This window comes from Aulonocara stuartgranti (genome assembly GCF_965226115.1).
Source record: "Aulonocara stuartgranti genome assembly, chromosome: 6".
NCBI classification, from domain to species: domain Eukaryota; kingdom Metazoa; phylum Chordata; class Actinopteri; order Cichliformes; family Cichlidae; genus Aulonocara; species Aulonocara stuartgranti.
The window spans coordinates 10535848-10550917 of NC_138944.1; the positions used below are offsets into that span (position 1 = coordinate 10535848).

Sequence of the window (15070 nt, forward strand, 5' to 3'; positions counted from 1 at the left end):
GAGACGGACACCATTTCCAAAAAAACCAAAGATGTATAATTTTATGCAGCCCTTTTTTTCTAAAGGCATTTTGTCTTCACAGCAGACAAAGCTGACAAAGTGGTAAAGAAATTAACAAATTGATAATGTCCACTCAGGGCCGTGGTATTGTGGACACTGCTAGCAGTCACCGATACCTAAGTAGCACAGAGGTAACAAAAAAAACCTGCCTTAAAAAAATTACTTAACAATTTAAGCGTATTGCTTATTTTGTTACAAATTCCTCATGCCTGCATGCACTAACTGGTTATTTGGCACTACAGCTTCCACATGCAGCCAGCTCATCAAAACAAACAAGCAAAGTTCAGGATGGACATGCTCCATGCATGTCACAGTAATTTGTTCTAGCAGGTGTTAGATCCAGGTGACCAGCGCTGGATAGAGGTTGTCTTTTCCCTGAAGACTAGTCTCACTTCATTTCTGATACTGCAGACAGGAATAAAACACACTGTAATAAAACTGTCTTAAACCAGGAGGCTTCAAACATGGAGACCGAAGATCGAACACCATCATAAAATGGAGCCAATGCTGCATGGGTGGAGAGAACAGAGGAGAGTAACAGTGAGGGAGGACGAGACAGACAAGCAGACATCAGATTAATACTAAACAAACAGAATGACTAAAAATGAAGACTTGGTCATCCACGTGTGAAGACGAGGACAGGTACAAGTGGGGAAAATTGGGGAACTCAGGGTAACCTTTGTGGTTTGCACTAAATACTTTCAGTTACTCTGTGTCAGCCACAGTTCGTGTGTCTTGTTCTGTTTCAGCACGTTTTTAGTGCAAATTCAGCATCTCTTAAGTCACGCAGGAAACACTTCCTTGCATTTGTTACTCTCAGGGTAGCAGGGGTAATGCTGAGACTGGAGGATTAAAATGTGAGTACTAGAACAGTTAAGACTGACTTTTGAGCTATGAAATAATTTGAAAGAGCCGGTGTATTGATAGGAACAAGTTTATTCACTTCATTTAAAGCCATAAAAGAGAAAAGAAATCTTAAAAAAAGGAAAATGAAATAAATCTGCTCACAGAGTAAAGAAAAACAACCAACTCTCCCTTTTAAAAACCAAAGCAAAAGACATTTTTTTTCTGTAACATTATTGTAAACCACAAAAATCCTTTATTGCATTTCATGTGATTCTCTTTAAAGACCTGTAGAAAAATAAACATTCAATTAAAAATAAAATAATATCTGGTTTTGGATTATTTTATGAATCTTTAAGACTTGCTCACCTGCACAGCGTCCATTCCTGACAGTAAAGCCGTTACCACACTAAAAAGAAAAGAAAAAAATAGAGGAAAAGGTTTTTAGCCAAACCAAATAAGCTGATTCTGAGACGTTTTAAAAACAATTTACTTTTATTTTTTGAAAGGTAGGAGTAAAATATCTTATAATTAAACTAACCAGAGAGAGAGAGAGAGATTAAGGCTTTGGTGTTGTTCAATTCACTGCTCCACTAACAGAAAAAAAGGCGTGTTCATAATTCATGCTGGGAATTCGGGCTGTGTACCTGCGTGTCATTGGCAAGCTCAGTGGTTTCCCCTTCTTTGGGATAGGTGACTTCCAACACAGAGTTCATTTCACCAGCCTGAAGAGCTCGAGTAAAACTAGTGCTGTCTGGCCAGGAGACCTCGAGCACCTTCACCTCATCATTTCCTGGGAGTCATGAGTACAAGACACAATACTACGTTACATTTTACAAGTACAAATTTGTATTTTGGGATTAGATTTAAAAATATCTGCTGGGATGCTACCTGCCTCCTGACTATCAAACTATGTTTTACAGACTGATGTGAGAGCATCTCATCTTAATTTTAGCAAGAAAGGACATTAGCTTATATCCCAAAATTTGTAAACTTTTACCAGCCATTAGTTATAACACCAGTATCTGGTTTAAAGTAAAAAAATATCAGGGATACTATTGTTTAGCTGAGATGTCTAAAAACACCAATGACAAAGGCACACATACTGAGTTCTAGTGTTTGACAGGATAGATGCACGATCACAAAAAAAAGCTGTTTGGCCAACAATCTGCTCTAGTGTTTACTTGTGAGGTGTCTGCTGTTTTTTCAGTGTCTACAACATTTAAAAGGAAATCACCTAAACCAAAGTGGGCGACTGGCTCCATCTCACATAGATATCCAGAGCCTCCATCAATGATGCGCGTGTGAGCTCCACTCTGACTGGTGAAGACTGTCACCTTGGCACCCCGGGCGAAAGAACCAAACTGGGTGCGAGGAATGACCCGCAGCCAGTTATTGGATGATCCCTAGCAACAAGGATGTTCATGGATTATTATTCGCTAACTAATAATAAGAAGACCAGTTAGTAGGTATATCATTAGGCTGTTAGTAAAAAGAAAAACAAACAAACTCCACCCGACAAATACACACACGCACACCCACCTGCGTGACCTTAAAGACAGAGATTGGCTGCTGGGCGCTCTCCCCGTGTGCCAACAGCAGGTCCAGCTGTCCATCCCCATCCAAGTCAGTCACAGTACCACCTGTCCAGAACACACAGAGTGCTTTCACTGAACTGACCTACACATCAATGTCAATGGGGAGTCTCCCTGACAGTTATATTTCTGAGGCTCATCCAAACACAGAGGCAGTTCAGGCAACCTCAATATATTTTAACCGGCTAGGATGTTCTCTAATATTTTCACATATTGATTATTGTTTTGTTACCAGGTGAAACAACACTTCAATAGAGTCACTTTTCAAGAAAGCCATAAAAATCATTCTCAATTGATTGTAATATTTTAGAAAAAAAACATCTGTATATCACTATTTTGTGTCTGTATTGCCTGGGACTACACATCTAAAAGAATTGGCAACTTAATATATGTTAGATTTTTAAACGGATATCCATTAAGATGTACCGTGCCGGTTAAATGCATAGGAAAAACAGCACAAAATGTGCTCTGATATTAAGAGTTTACAGACCTGTTCCTCTCCCTTGTGGCTCTTCAGCATCTCCCACATTAAGTTCCTGGATCAAAGGGTCTGCATTAGTCCTCCTTGAGACCCTGCAAAAAAGGAAACAGCCAAAAAAATAAATAAATCTAGTAACAGTTATTTTTTAATTAACAAAGACATTTCATTGGAAATTTAACAAATACATGAAATCTAACCTGAACAGCCTATTGGGAGCATTTCCTCTGTAGGCAATATTGTTAAAGAACACCTCCAACTCCTTGTCATTATCAAAGTCAGCAGCAATGACTGTGCGAATAGGTGAGGCTTCAGCAAATCTTCCAGTAGCAATATTCTGCAAAGAAAATTGTACTTCTCTCAAGATACACTTTATTAAAACCTTTTGTTTTTGCCAATTTTGTCACTCCTCTCTTACCTGGAAACTGGAATCGCTGCGCTGCAGGAAAAGTCTGTGTGGGCCGTTCCAGTTGCCATAAACAATGTCTGTCTTTCCATCTCCATTGAAGTCAGCCAGTGCTACTCCTCTGCCATGCTGGTATTGGTCCTCCACACCTGTTTGCATGGGCACAGTGTTAAAAGCAACTAATCCAATTTTGTACAATAAAAAAAACTAAGTAAAAGTGATCAGAGGACCTTCATATGTCTCTTATATTTAGTGCTACATCCAGGAGACTGCTAGATTAGTTTAGCATAAGGACTGGATTCTGGGGGGATAAATCAGCCTGGCTCAATAACAGTAAGACGCTCCACATACCTGAATGTCTTAAACTCACCAGTTAGCATTTTCACTTGTGTTTGATTAATATTCACATGACAGGCTGTGTTACTTCATGAGGTGTTATCCTTATGAGCCTACCAGACAGCCAGCAAATGTTATAGTAAGCTAAGCAAATAGACTGATTAAAATCAAACAGGGCATCACCTGCTACAACCTGTTGTGGTAAGGAGAGAGCTGAGTGTAAAAGCGAAGCTGTCAATTTACCAGTCAATCTAAATTTCTACATACCTGGTAGAAGTGGCCAGGTGGAAATCTGGGCTTCTCTACTTAGACTGCTACCCCTATGACCCAAACCCAGATAAGCAGTAGAGGATTGATGGATAAATAAACAGTCAAACATAAAAGCCTCCAAATATTTCTAATCTCTTGGTAACTCTACAAATCATATATAAATCACATCATATCAATAAAGATGTAGTTTGATGACTATATCGATTGTGGTTGGCAGTTCGTCTTGTAACCGGAAGGTTGCCGGTTCGAGCCCCGGCTTGGACAGTCTCGGTCGTTGTGTCCTTGGGCAAGACACTTCACCTGCTGCCTACTGGTAATGGTCAGAGGGGCCGATGGCGCAATATGGCAGCCTCGCTTCTGTCAGTCTGCCCCAGGGCAGCTGTGGCTACAACTGTAGCTTGCCTCCACCAGTGTGTGAATGTGAGAGTGAATGAATAGTGGAATTGTAAAGCGCTTTGAGGGCCCCGAAAAGCGCTAAATAAATGCAATCCATTATTATTATTATTATTATTATAATTTCTGGTTTCTTTCCAAAGGTTGCTGCATAAACAGAGACCACCCCCACTAACTTCTGATGCACACTCAGGCATTTTGTTCTATAAGCTGGCCTGAAATATGACACAAGCCATTCAGTTCAGAAAAGCGAAACAAAGGTTCCTCCTAGCTGGCATTCACAGGGTAAATGAATAATATAATATATAATAATAATATAATAATAAAAAAGTAAATAAATTTAAAATTAGAAACCAAATAATGGAAGAGTGAGATGAGACAAAGAATACCTGATATGAAACCATAAGTTGAAGGACAGACTGCAGAAAGTACTACTGAGTTAGGCTTCATGTTCCCTTACCACTTCATTCTCACCTGCCTGTGTTGCCATGTCAACAAAAGCCCCATTTCCATTATTCTTGAACAGGAAGTTAGGTCCATTTTCATTGTCACAGAACACATCAGACCTCGACTCGCTCAGGATTGGTCCAACGACCACACCGCGACCACCTGACCAACGAGCCAACAGTGAAGCTTTCAGTTGTTTTTGACAACTTCAAAAAAAAAAATCAAAAAAAAAAATCCCATGTTTCAGGTAAACACTGTGACATCTCACCTGTGTACCTGTTGACTCCGGCCTCAGCAGCTACGTCAGACAGCGCGATGATGCCCTTGCTCACATCACTGGCAGCCTCGTCCATTTCTAAGAGAGCGTGGGGGCCAACATTTCCACTGGCGTAGTTCGCCACGTAGACTGAGTAACGGCCTGTTCCCTGCACAGAAACATCGGTAACTTAGAATAACGTATAATGTACTCAAATGCAATGAGATAGAAGAAATAGGTGGGTTCACTCACCTTTCTATCAACACATGCGACTGAACGTCCCGCCATCCGATTAGCAACACCACGACGTACATTCAGCTCATCGTTGAGCAGATCTTCAAAGCGGCCATTACGAAACTTGAAGAGCTTGTCAGTGTATGTTGCTCGTCCTTGACAGAGAAAGAAAAATTATTTGGTTCCCTCAAATTACTTTGATGACACTTTAATTTCAGGATGACTTTGCAATATCATATTTACCAGAGTAGGCATTGTTTGTATTAAGAAAATAGATTTCTTCTCGTCCATCTCCATCCACATCGCAGGCAGCAACTCCAATAGCATTTCCTGCCTGGTCTCTCAGAGCATTGTATGGAGAGTTACTGTCATCAACAGCAATGTTTACCAGCTTTTTCTGAGTCCTGTCATACTTCAGCACCAGGTTGGGCCCGTTGTACCTGAGAGAAAACGTGATTTTGATTTATTTTTTTTATCACAAATTTCTGCATAAAAATCCTCACACATGGTAATACACTAACACTCACACTTACCCTGCCACCACCACTTCCAGGTCACCATCACCATCCACATCTGTCACAGCCATCCCATAGTTGAGTTGTGTGGGATTGTGCAGATTGTCAGGGGGAAGCATGGTCTGTGTAACAACCTGAAGCATGGGATTCAGGTTTTGGGCATGGGAGTGATGCCAGAGTGTCACTAGTAGGAGCAGCAGACCCGAACCCCACATTATTCCAACCTGGCGAGACACGGAAGTCAGGAAGATATCTTGTTTTGAACAAAACTTGCAAGAAACATCTGAAACTGAGAATTATAATACAAAACAAAACAACATTTCTTAACAATTGAAACTAAATATGAAAATAGAATTATCCGAATTGATCGAAAGCGATCAAATAAGTACGTTAAAAGAAAGAAGAAAAACAAAAACATAACCACCAGACATTGTTTTAAACGTGGAGTGTTTCTGTCTAAATCTACCAACCAAAAGCCTTTAAATCCTTTAAGAAAGCTATAAAATTTCAAGACGTTAAAAAACACAAAACGCAAAAACTACTAATATGTTATTAATGCTCTCCAGCAAATACATTTTCTGTATTTCTGACTTGTTTTTCCTCCAGCGTAATGACATGCAATTCACTGATTTTAATAAAAACATGGATGAAGCCTTTTCCCCATTTTGTGCAAAGCAGAGGCGTGAGCAAGAATTCATTCCCTTCATTATGGCAATACCGTCTTACCGTATCAAGGTGTGGAGGAGAAAATGCGTCTCCTGCAGTGAAGATGATGTGTTTATAGTTGTGAAGCGAGCTTGTCAACGCCTCTATTACACAAATAAGTTTCATAAATTACAAATTTACGAAACACCTTGTGTAACGCGGAGAATACTGTCCAATCAGCGAAGAACTATCTGACCGATGAAGATGGTGACCAATGGCTGAGCTGAATTTCTGTGCACGTGTCTCTTGCACCCAAGGGTTTGGTTTGTTTGTAGTTTATGTTAAACGATGGCACAGAAAAGATGGATTCGGTAGATAGTATATTTACCATTTCTTTTGGGGAAACTCGTTGAACTACAAAGGAAAAGAAAATTCGTTGGAAAAAGGAACTAATAACCTGGCAGTTATTCCGGATTTCGGAGCGGCAGTGCTGTAGAAGAACACAATTTCCCACTACGCTTTGCGCTAGGATTTGCTTGCGTCAAGTGTGCGACGAAAGTCTGTTGTTAAACAAATCATAAACGGGTAAGCCGACAGAATAAATTTATTTGATTTAATTACAGATTAAATATTCTGAGTGAAAATAAATGAACATGAATGAATGTAACATTAACCGCTATTTATTTTATATTTATTTCTTCATTTAAAAATATCTTTACAAGCTACACGGGAGGAAGTTTAGTTAGCTAACTGAAGCTAGTTATTCAAATCCTGTTTATTTAGAACAGTTTGCCGCGTACCTGGCTGCTTCATTCCTTAATAAAGTCTTTAAAGTAAATTTAGAGTGTTTTGAAAATCTGCGAAGGTCTGACAATGTTCATGTTCTCGTTCCTCCGTGATCCAGATACTTTAACATCATTTAACCATGGAGGATGTGCAGCTTAAAGAAGACTGTGGTCCAACTCAACCAACACCTACACCTCCCTCTCAATCAAAGAGGCCAAGTCAGCCTCTGTACGTCCCCAAACAACGACTTCATGCCTCGAAAGAGAAAGCTCAGACTCAGGGAGAAGTTAAACCAAAAACCAGGCCTCGCTACACAGACAAAGCACGAAAGAACGCCAAGAACAAGAAGGACAAAGCTGGAGGAGCGAATAAACCATCGCCCGCTGGGGGAGAAGGAGATGGAGGTGAAGCGCAAAACAACGACGTTAAGCCAGATGTGAAGGAGGACCGATTACAGGGTTTAGATGCTGAGGCTAATGGGGAGTCTTCCGCCAAAGTGGAGGCAGGCGATACTGCAGAGCAGGAAGAGGAGAGCTGGGACACCTTGTTCAACGATGATGGAGACTGTCTGGATCCACATCTGCTTGAAGAGGTGAGAGCTTGATTTAGGTTTTGATAATCAAAACCCAAGACAGTCCAATCCAACTTTATTTATACAGCACTTTAAAAACAACAAAGTTGACCAAAGTGCTTTCCAATAATAAAACAGAGATAACAGTTAAAAACCATACATTAAGCAGACAAAGAAATAAATATAAATACCAATAAAATAAATAAATGGAAAAAGAAGATAAAAAAAATCAGTATATTAAATATTAAAACATGAGTAAAATAGACAATAAAATATACAATGAATAAAATTAACAAAATATAAAAGATTAAGAGTGACCAACAGCTGACTAAAACTGACTACAAGCAGACTCTGGTACTACTCCTAAAAAGCCTTCGAAAAAAAGTGTGTTTTTAAAAGTGACAAGCAGAATAATGTCCACCCAGATTCACATACACATTGCTGATAATTAACCTAAAAAATCCTATTTAATATGATGCAAAACAGATCTTTTTCTCTTCTCATCATTGTCTTCTCTCCTGCCTGCCTTGAATGCACAGCTGGCTTTGAAGGAAGGAAAAAAGAAGGAGTCAATCCAAGAGCCTAGGTTTGATTACTACAACATGGACAGAGCCAGTTATGATGATGATGATGATGATGACATTGACCTCACAGAGGATGAACTATCTCATATTGTAGAGATCTACGATTTCCCTACAGAGTTCAAAACAGAAGACCTTCTTAAGCTGTTTCAGTGCTACCAGTAAGTCTCTAACCATGTTAGAATTGTACAAACTTTGTTTTTGCCTTATATACTGTATGTCCTTTTATATTTGCAGAGATGTCAGTAAACCTCTGCATCTATTTGCATGATTCACAGTTTGAAATAATCCTTTTTTTTATCGTATACTGAGCCTTGGTGCAGCCCTGAGTTCAGCATTGTCTGAAACCAGCTGCTGCAGCTCTTTTTTTTGTCTTGGTGCTAGCTGTGTTCTTCTAATTGGGTGGGACTGCAGGTGAGAGGGGCTTCTGTGCTCACTCCAAGATCACTGTTCCACCAGGCTGTTCTTGACATCATGCAGATGAAGTAGAAGAAACTTTTTTAATAGAGCATTTGGATGAGTACCATTGTAACAGTATATGTTAGAAAATAAGGAAAGGATAATAGGTTTACTTTAAGACAAAAAAAGTTGTGAAATCTATGAAAGAGCACAAGTATATGATTTTTACATCTTTAGGGAGCACTGTCTTCCTTTTAGAGCTAATGCTCTGAGGGCATGTTGTGAAATATTCTTACTACCTTGTGTGATTTCTGACTGTCTTTTCAGAAAGAGAGGATTTGACATTAAATGGATTGATGACACACATGCCCTCGGCCTTTTCTCAAGCCCCATAGCAGGTAAGTAAAGCTCTGCCTCACATTTAAGGCAATTACAGTTCATTATGCTGTTCATTAAGTCTCATTGCTATGACTCATCATCTTGCTACGATGTTGTAAGTAGAATTGTTTTAGTAAAGAAAATCCTGTCCAACAATCTTAATGCTGTTTGCTCCTGAGCTTTTTGAGATTGTGTCTCTGTTACTTGGGCCATCGTTTTTCTGACTTCAGGTTAGAAAAACACATTTTTCAGTTGTAAGGAGATATTAAACTCACCGACTATTACATTTTGTTCATTTTCCCTTTTAAGCTCGTGAAGCTCTGAGATCCAAGAATCCACTGATGAAGTTGCGACCACTTTCCAAATCTTCCTCTGCAACAAAGGCCAAAGCCCGTAGCTGCTCAGGTGCGATTGCACATATCTGTGTTTGTCATTTTTCATAATTTTGTGTTTGTATAATAATAAAGCAAATCCATATTTGTTGAGAAAACCCTTTAGCTTCATATCCAATTCTCCAGTACACTACCATTTAGTCTTTCAAGATCCTCTGCATTCTTGACTGTGGGTTTGGTTTGTGTCTGTCGCTTCCTCAAACTGAAACTGAATTTCTACTTTGAATTGAATCTCACCTATGGTGCAGCCTACACAAATAGCTGATGTTGTTGCCAGCGTTTATACTTATGCCTGGTTTGCCTGCTTTACTCCTCAGTTTCTCCACTGAAATACCAATTGGTGGTCCAGTTTCTCTCTTTGAGATGATCCGTACTCTTCCAGTCAGCTAAAGAAAATGACAGCAGAAGAAGAAATGAATGGAAATATGTAGAATGAGCCAGTTACATATGTTACAGGCTTAATTAAGATGATGTGGTTTTGGGGTTATTGTGATGTTTGTAAAGTGTATTTTGGTGCCATCCAGGTTGTATTACACCACAAATTAAACATTTAAAGCGCTTAAAAACTGTTCTGTATCTCCCACATTTATATGTATCCTCCTTTCCTCTTGCCCCCAGACTACCTCCTGCCTGCTAAAGAGAGACCTCAGACGAGTGCAGCACTGGCTCGGAAGCTTGTGATCGGTGCCCTCGGTGTAAAGAGCAACCTCACAAAGGAGCAGCGTGAGGCAGAGAGGAAGAAACTCCAGGAAGCAAGAGGTACGTTGTACTTCTTTAGGTCTCCACTTACTTTTTGGGCTGAAGTCTCATCTTGGGTGGGCGGTTGCTAAACTAATTATGGATTCGGTAGCTAATGTGTGAGGGTCATACAGGGTGCTCAGTTAAACTGAGACGTAAGTACAAATAATTACTGTCCCAATAGTTGTATCACAAAGTTACCACCACAAGTGGGAGCTGTTTTCATACTTAACTGAAGAAAGTGGAAAGTTTCAAATGTAGTGCCAAAAGAAGTCCGTCCATTGCTGTGTAGGTTACAGTAAATCTATAATCAGTAAAGCAACCATTTCCTTTCACAGATGGAAAATAAGTATATAGGGCCAGAAAACAACCGCTGGCCATCCAATGACAGTCAGTCCAGGAAGTCAGGAAGTAAAGCACACTAAAAAAAAAGCTCCTTTGTTCTCAGTTTAGGCTCACTGCTGCACTACCATCAGTGAACAAATACTAAACTTGGTGTTGGAACAGATGCCATGTATGGTTCTATGTGAAGATTAATATGCAATCATCTTCAGCTCTTTACTGCTCTTCATGCGGCAAAGACAGTGATATAAATATAAGACTTTTGTTTGTCGTGTGATTTATCTTTCAGAACAAAAGCGCCTGGCAGCCAAGCAGAGGGAAGACGCTTGGGAGGGAAAGTAACTGGACAAACCTCTATTTTTTTTTTTCCCTTTAAATTCCTTGAGTCAGCAGAGGCTTAAATCATTTCTGTTTCATGTAATGCTCTGGTTTTTTAGCTGGCCACTCCTTCGTACAGGCATATTTCCGAGAAATGATTTTTTTTTTTTCAAACTGTTTCCTGAGAGGCTTTTACCGTTTCCTTTGTCACTCAGTGTCTGACATCATAAAATGCTACATGATCAGATCACCTTCAATTATCTGTGAACTCACCGACTCACCTGGACTCTATGTATTGTAAGCACAGTCTGTAGTCAAGCACTGAAGCTAATGGTTCAGTTAACAAGTAACGAACGCGTTAACTGAAATACTTATCTGTACACATCCCCGTGTTTGGGTTTTTAAATGTTTTAAGATATAAAAGTGACGTGACGCTTTCAGTTACATGTCACTGAAGTTCAGTCATGTTGATTCGTTAAATTTTTATGTGTCACAACATTGTTGATTTTATCCAGTTTGAGTGATTAAATTGAAGGTGGTGTCATTAAAAATTAATGCTGCATTGTTTGCAGTTTAAGTTTTATCAAAGTATTAACTTACTTTTAAGCCATCGTGTCAGGTGGTTTCCGGTGTTTGAACTGATACCCGATATTATGTATAATGTTTTGCTCAATGCAGCTGCTGTTATGTATGTCCAGTAAAAAAACAAAAAAACTGCTCGACTTCGTCTGTTAAAATCTGAGCGTGTGCTTAAAGACACGAGTCTAGACATTTCACGATGACAAGCAAAACTGTCATCAAAGATTTTCCTTGACATTGAAGCACCTCACTATTTTTGTGCATCACTTAAACAAATCTACCAAGATTTTCAGTTCAGCTCCTGTTTTTAGCTCCATCCATTCTTGCTCTGTTTGTTGACAAAATGTAATGACAGTACGAAGAAAAACGTGTCTCTTTATTCCTGACAAGCTTTTTTTTTTTAAACTTTACAAAGGTAATCACTAAAGAGAGACAGTATTTATTCTAACTGTCATCAAACAGGGTTTCCCAAGAGTCAGCTTTCATAATTCAGCTTCCTCAGACACATATCTCAGGCTCCAGAGCCCTTTTTTGACAGCTGCAGGCAGACGCCTCTTCTGAGGCTTTACCCAGCAGACCACAGACCATGTGGCACTGCAGCTCATTCAGTTCCTCGGTGAATAATTACACCACTTTCAGCCAATGTGGAGAAGGCGTTTTAAATTTGTTCTTCAAGAGATTTGTAACAAAAATCAAATTTGCTGCTAAATTAAGTTTTTTTTTATTTTTAATTATTTTTTACATTTTTTTTTTTAGCCCTTTCAGCCAGTCGAAATGTTCATGCACTAACAGAGCAGATTGCTGTGTACTTAAATGTTTAAAATGATTATTCCTTAAATTTAAGTAGTCCTGCAGATGACTGTGATTTATAGTTCCCCTCCTTTTAAACATCCAAATCGGCCCTGTATTGCTCTAAGAGAGTTAGTTTTGTAACTGTTTAGCTCACTGGCTGTGGATGAATGAGGCACTGCCACGTGGCTCACAGTGGGCTAATTAAAGCGCTGCAGCATGAGAAAAAGTCTCATTACATATTTGTTTCCTTTCACATCAGTTCTTCTGAATGTGTATTGACACATTTATATCCATGCAGATAATGTGAAAGACGTTTTTGTAAAGCAGGTTTGAGGATTCAGTATTAGGAAGAATTTCCTTTTACAGTGTATCATTTGGTGTTTACGATGTGCTCTTTTAGAAGGTGATAAAAAATATCTGAAAGCATGTAATAGTTTTTTCTATATAATCATGAATACCAAGGCAGGATGAAAAAGGATTAAAAAAAAAAAGCTTTTATTTAATGGGTGACTCATTAGTGTAAAAGTGGTTATATGATAAGTGATTCCATTCTCTATAATACACAATTTGATAACCTTGCAGCCTTAGAAGTACTTTAATGGTTCCCTTTTCTAGGTATCAGCGTTCAAACCATAGACTGTGTAACTGCTGCCACTTTGTGAAACATGTGCTCGAGGTGTTTTGCCAAGCCCAGCACTGGGTACACATATTATGTATTAAAAGCTATTTGTCCATTATATGAACATAAGCACAAAATTATGGAAATGCTAATTTGAAGAGTTATAAGTGGCTTGGCTTAACTTTTAAAGTACTGAAATGTTCAAATAAATGCATGAGCCATGCCAGTCTAAGTATATGCAGCTGGTACGGTGAAACTGCTCATTAAATCAGTTATTTCAGTCACTCTCTTCGCTAGCTAAGAATCTCTTCTGCAGGAACTTGTTCTTTTGTAGTGGTTGGTGATTTTTGAGCTGCTGGTAGTGAGACAACCATAGACTGCATATAAAAGATGAACATAGATGGGTGCTACTTCACAGCAGACTGTATCATATGTCATATAATTGTAGTAAAAATGCTCCAAGAGGAACCGACAACACAAACACATTAAAGATGTAAAGTCTATACAGAGATCGGCTACAGTGAGCGGCGAGGTCAATCAAAGCATACATTTCTCGAATTTAAAAAAATATAGTGAAAATGAGTGAAAACCAGAAAAAGTTTTAGAAAATTCGAGGAGCAATAAGGTACAATGATTGAAACAATTTTTTGATTTAGGCTTTGAAAAAGTTGTTTTTATGACTTAACTTGGTAAATCTAACAGGGCAGTCTACAGGGATCGATTAGCTTCTGCAACCAGCCTCAAGTGGCCATCAATGGGACTGCAGTTTTTGGCACTATAACTGATGTGAAATGTAAAAAAAAGAAAGAATAGCAAATATTATTTTATGTTGATATGTCATCTATTAATTGTTAGACTTTATGCACTCATTGTTGGTTATAGACAGGTGTTTCTTGATCGTAGTGCACAGATGGCTCTTCTTGATGCCAAGTGCAAATGTGGACACATTTTCATAACAGACCTCCGTGTGTGCTGTTGTTCTTGCAGCTGGACTACATATAGAGTCTGTAGCTGCTCTTTACCATCATCGTGTGAGATCTGAACCCTGCCCATAATCTCATGTTTTACTGTGGCTTCACGAGGGGGTGATGTACCACAGAGCAGCCAACTGGATACCTCACACACAATCATTAGATTAACTACACAAACACAAGCCACAACTGAGAAAGAAGTGGTTTCAAGTGCCAACTCTACACAGAAATGCTACATGTTATGTCATGGAGCAAGTGAAGTGTGAGACATGGTCCAAATTAAGAAGTAATCTAATCTCCCACCACAGCAAAGGACCCTGGTGGTGAAGGGTTTCCTAGCACCAAACACTGTCAGCAAACATACCTTACATCACTCACTTCCCTTTGTTAAAATTTGGCTTAGCAATGACACGTTTTCATTAACACCTGAAAAATCATTGTTTTTGATTTATTTCAGTAATGTTTTTAAGGTGCCATTTTGAAACAACAGGCAGCTTAGGGGCTTTTTACCTGAGGTGTCTTATGTGTAATAAGGAGGAAATAGCATTGCAAAAAGCAAAAATGCCTATTTCTCTATAATAACATATGAATAACCTATTAAAGCTAACTTAAGGAAGTGTGATTATTACCTGGAAATATCTCGGGTAATTTCTGTGGTGATAATTACCACATTATTACCCTCTTGTTTCCCCCTTGTTATCCTACTATTACTGCTTTATTACCGAGCTGTAATAGAAAGTGCTACCATTGTTTCTATTGAACAACTACACTGATCTGGATGCATCAGAGAGCAACTTGCAGTTAATATCTTACCCAGGGATAGTTGGTTACAGACTGGAGCAGACAGGGCTCAAACTACCAACCTTTTGATTAGTAGATGACCTGCTCTACCTCATGAGCTATAGCCATATGAAGGCAGTAGAAATAAGCAGGCATTAAATAAAATAATACAATGATAACAGAATGGTAATTTGCTTTGATGTCAAGAACCACATACATTGAAAAAGTCAAAGTAGTGTCTTGGTTTCATGGAACAAATGGGTTGTATGATAATAAACACGTGAAGGTCTTAATAACAGGTCCAGACATTGGAGCCACAGACACTGAAATGACTTGTTCAGGGAGT

At 39.0% G+C, this 15070-nt stretch overlaps 2 protein-coding genes across 4 annotated transcripts; one reads left to right on the forward strand and one right to left on the reverse strand.

Moving 5' to 3' along the window:
* Positions 1-343: 343 nt before the first annotated feature.
* crtac1a (cartilage acidic protein 1a) lies at positions 344-6741 on the reverse strand. 3 transcript variants are annotated; one of them, XM_082536214.1, is made up of 14 exons: positions 6560-6741; positions 5852-6057; positions 5562-5758; positions 5337-5473; positions 5097-5253; positions 4856-4990; positions 3395-3531; positions 3177-3313; positions 2989-3071; positions 2446-2546; positions 2141-2309; positions 1551-1696; positions 1273-1312; positions 344-567 (listed from the first exon to the last, which is right to left on the reverse strand). In XM_082536214.1, exons 1-14 carry the CDS (start codon positions 6662-6664, stop codon positions 449-451), a joined length of 1869 nt encoding a protein of 622 aa, XP_082392340.1. In that variant the 5' UTR covers positions 6665-6741; the 3' UTR covers positions 344-448. The 3 variants fall into 3 exon arrangements, with proteins under 3 accessions (XP_082392340.1, XP_082392341.1, XP_082392342.1); XM_082536215.1 differs by having other exon boundaries at positions 344-465; positions 6560-6737; XM_082536216.1 differs by lacking the exon at positions 344-567 and adding an exon at positions 654-1191 and having other exon boundaries at positions 6560-6736.
* A 61-nt stretch (positions 6742-6802) lies between these two features.
* On the forward strand, positions 6803-12686 carry r3hcc1l (R3H domain and coiled-coil containing 1-like). The gene is made up of 7 exons (XM_082536217.1): positions 6803-7063; positions 7383-7856; positions 8375-8577; positions 9143-9213; positions 9503-9598; positions 10204-10344; positions 10955-12686. The coding sequence occupies exons 2-7, from the start codon at positions 7404-7406 to the stop codon at positions 11005-11007; spliced, it is 1017 nt and encodes a 338-aa protein (XP_082392343.1). The 5' UTR covers positions 6803-7063; positions 7383-7403; the 3' UTR covers positions 11008-12686.
* The last annotated feature ends 2384 nt before the right edge of the window (positions 12687-15070 follow it).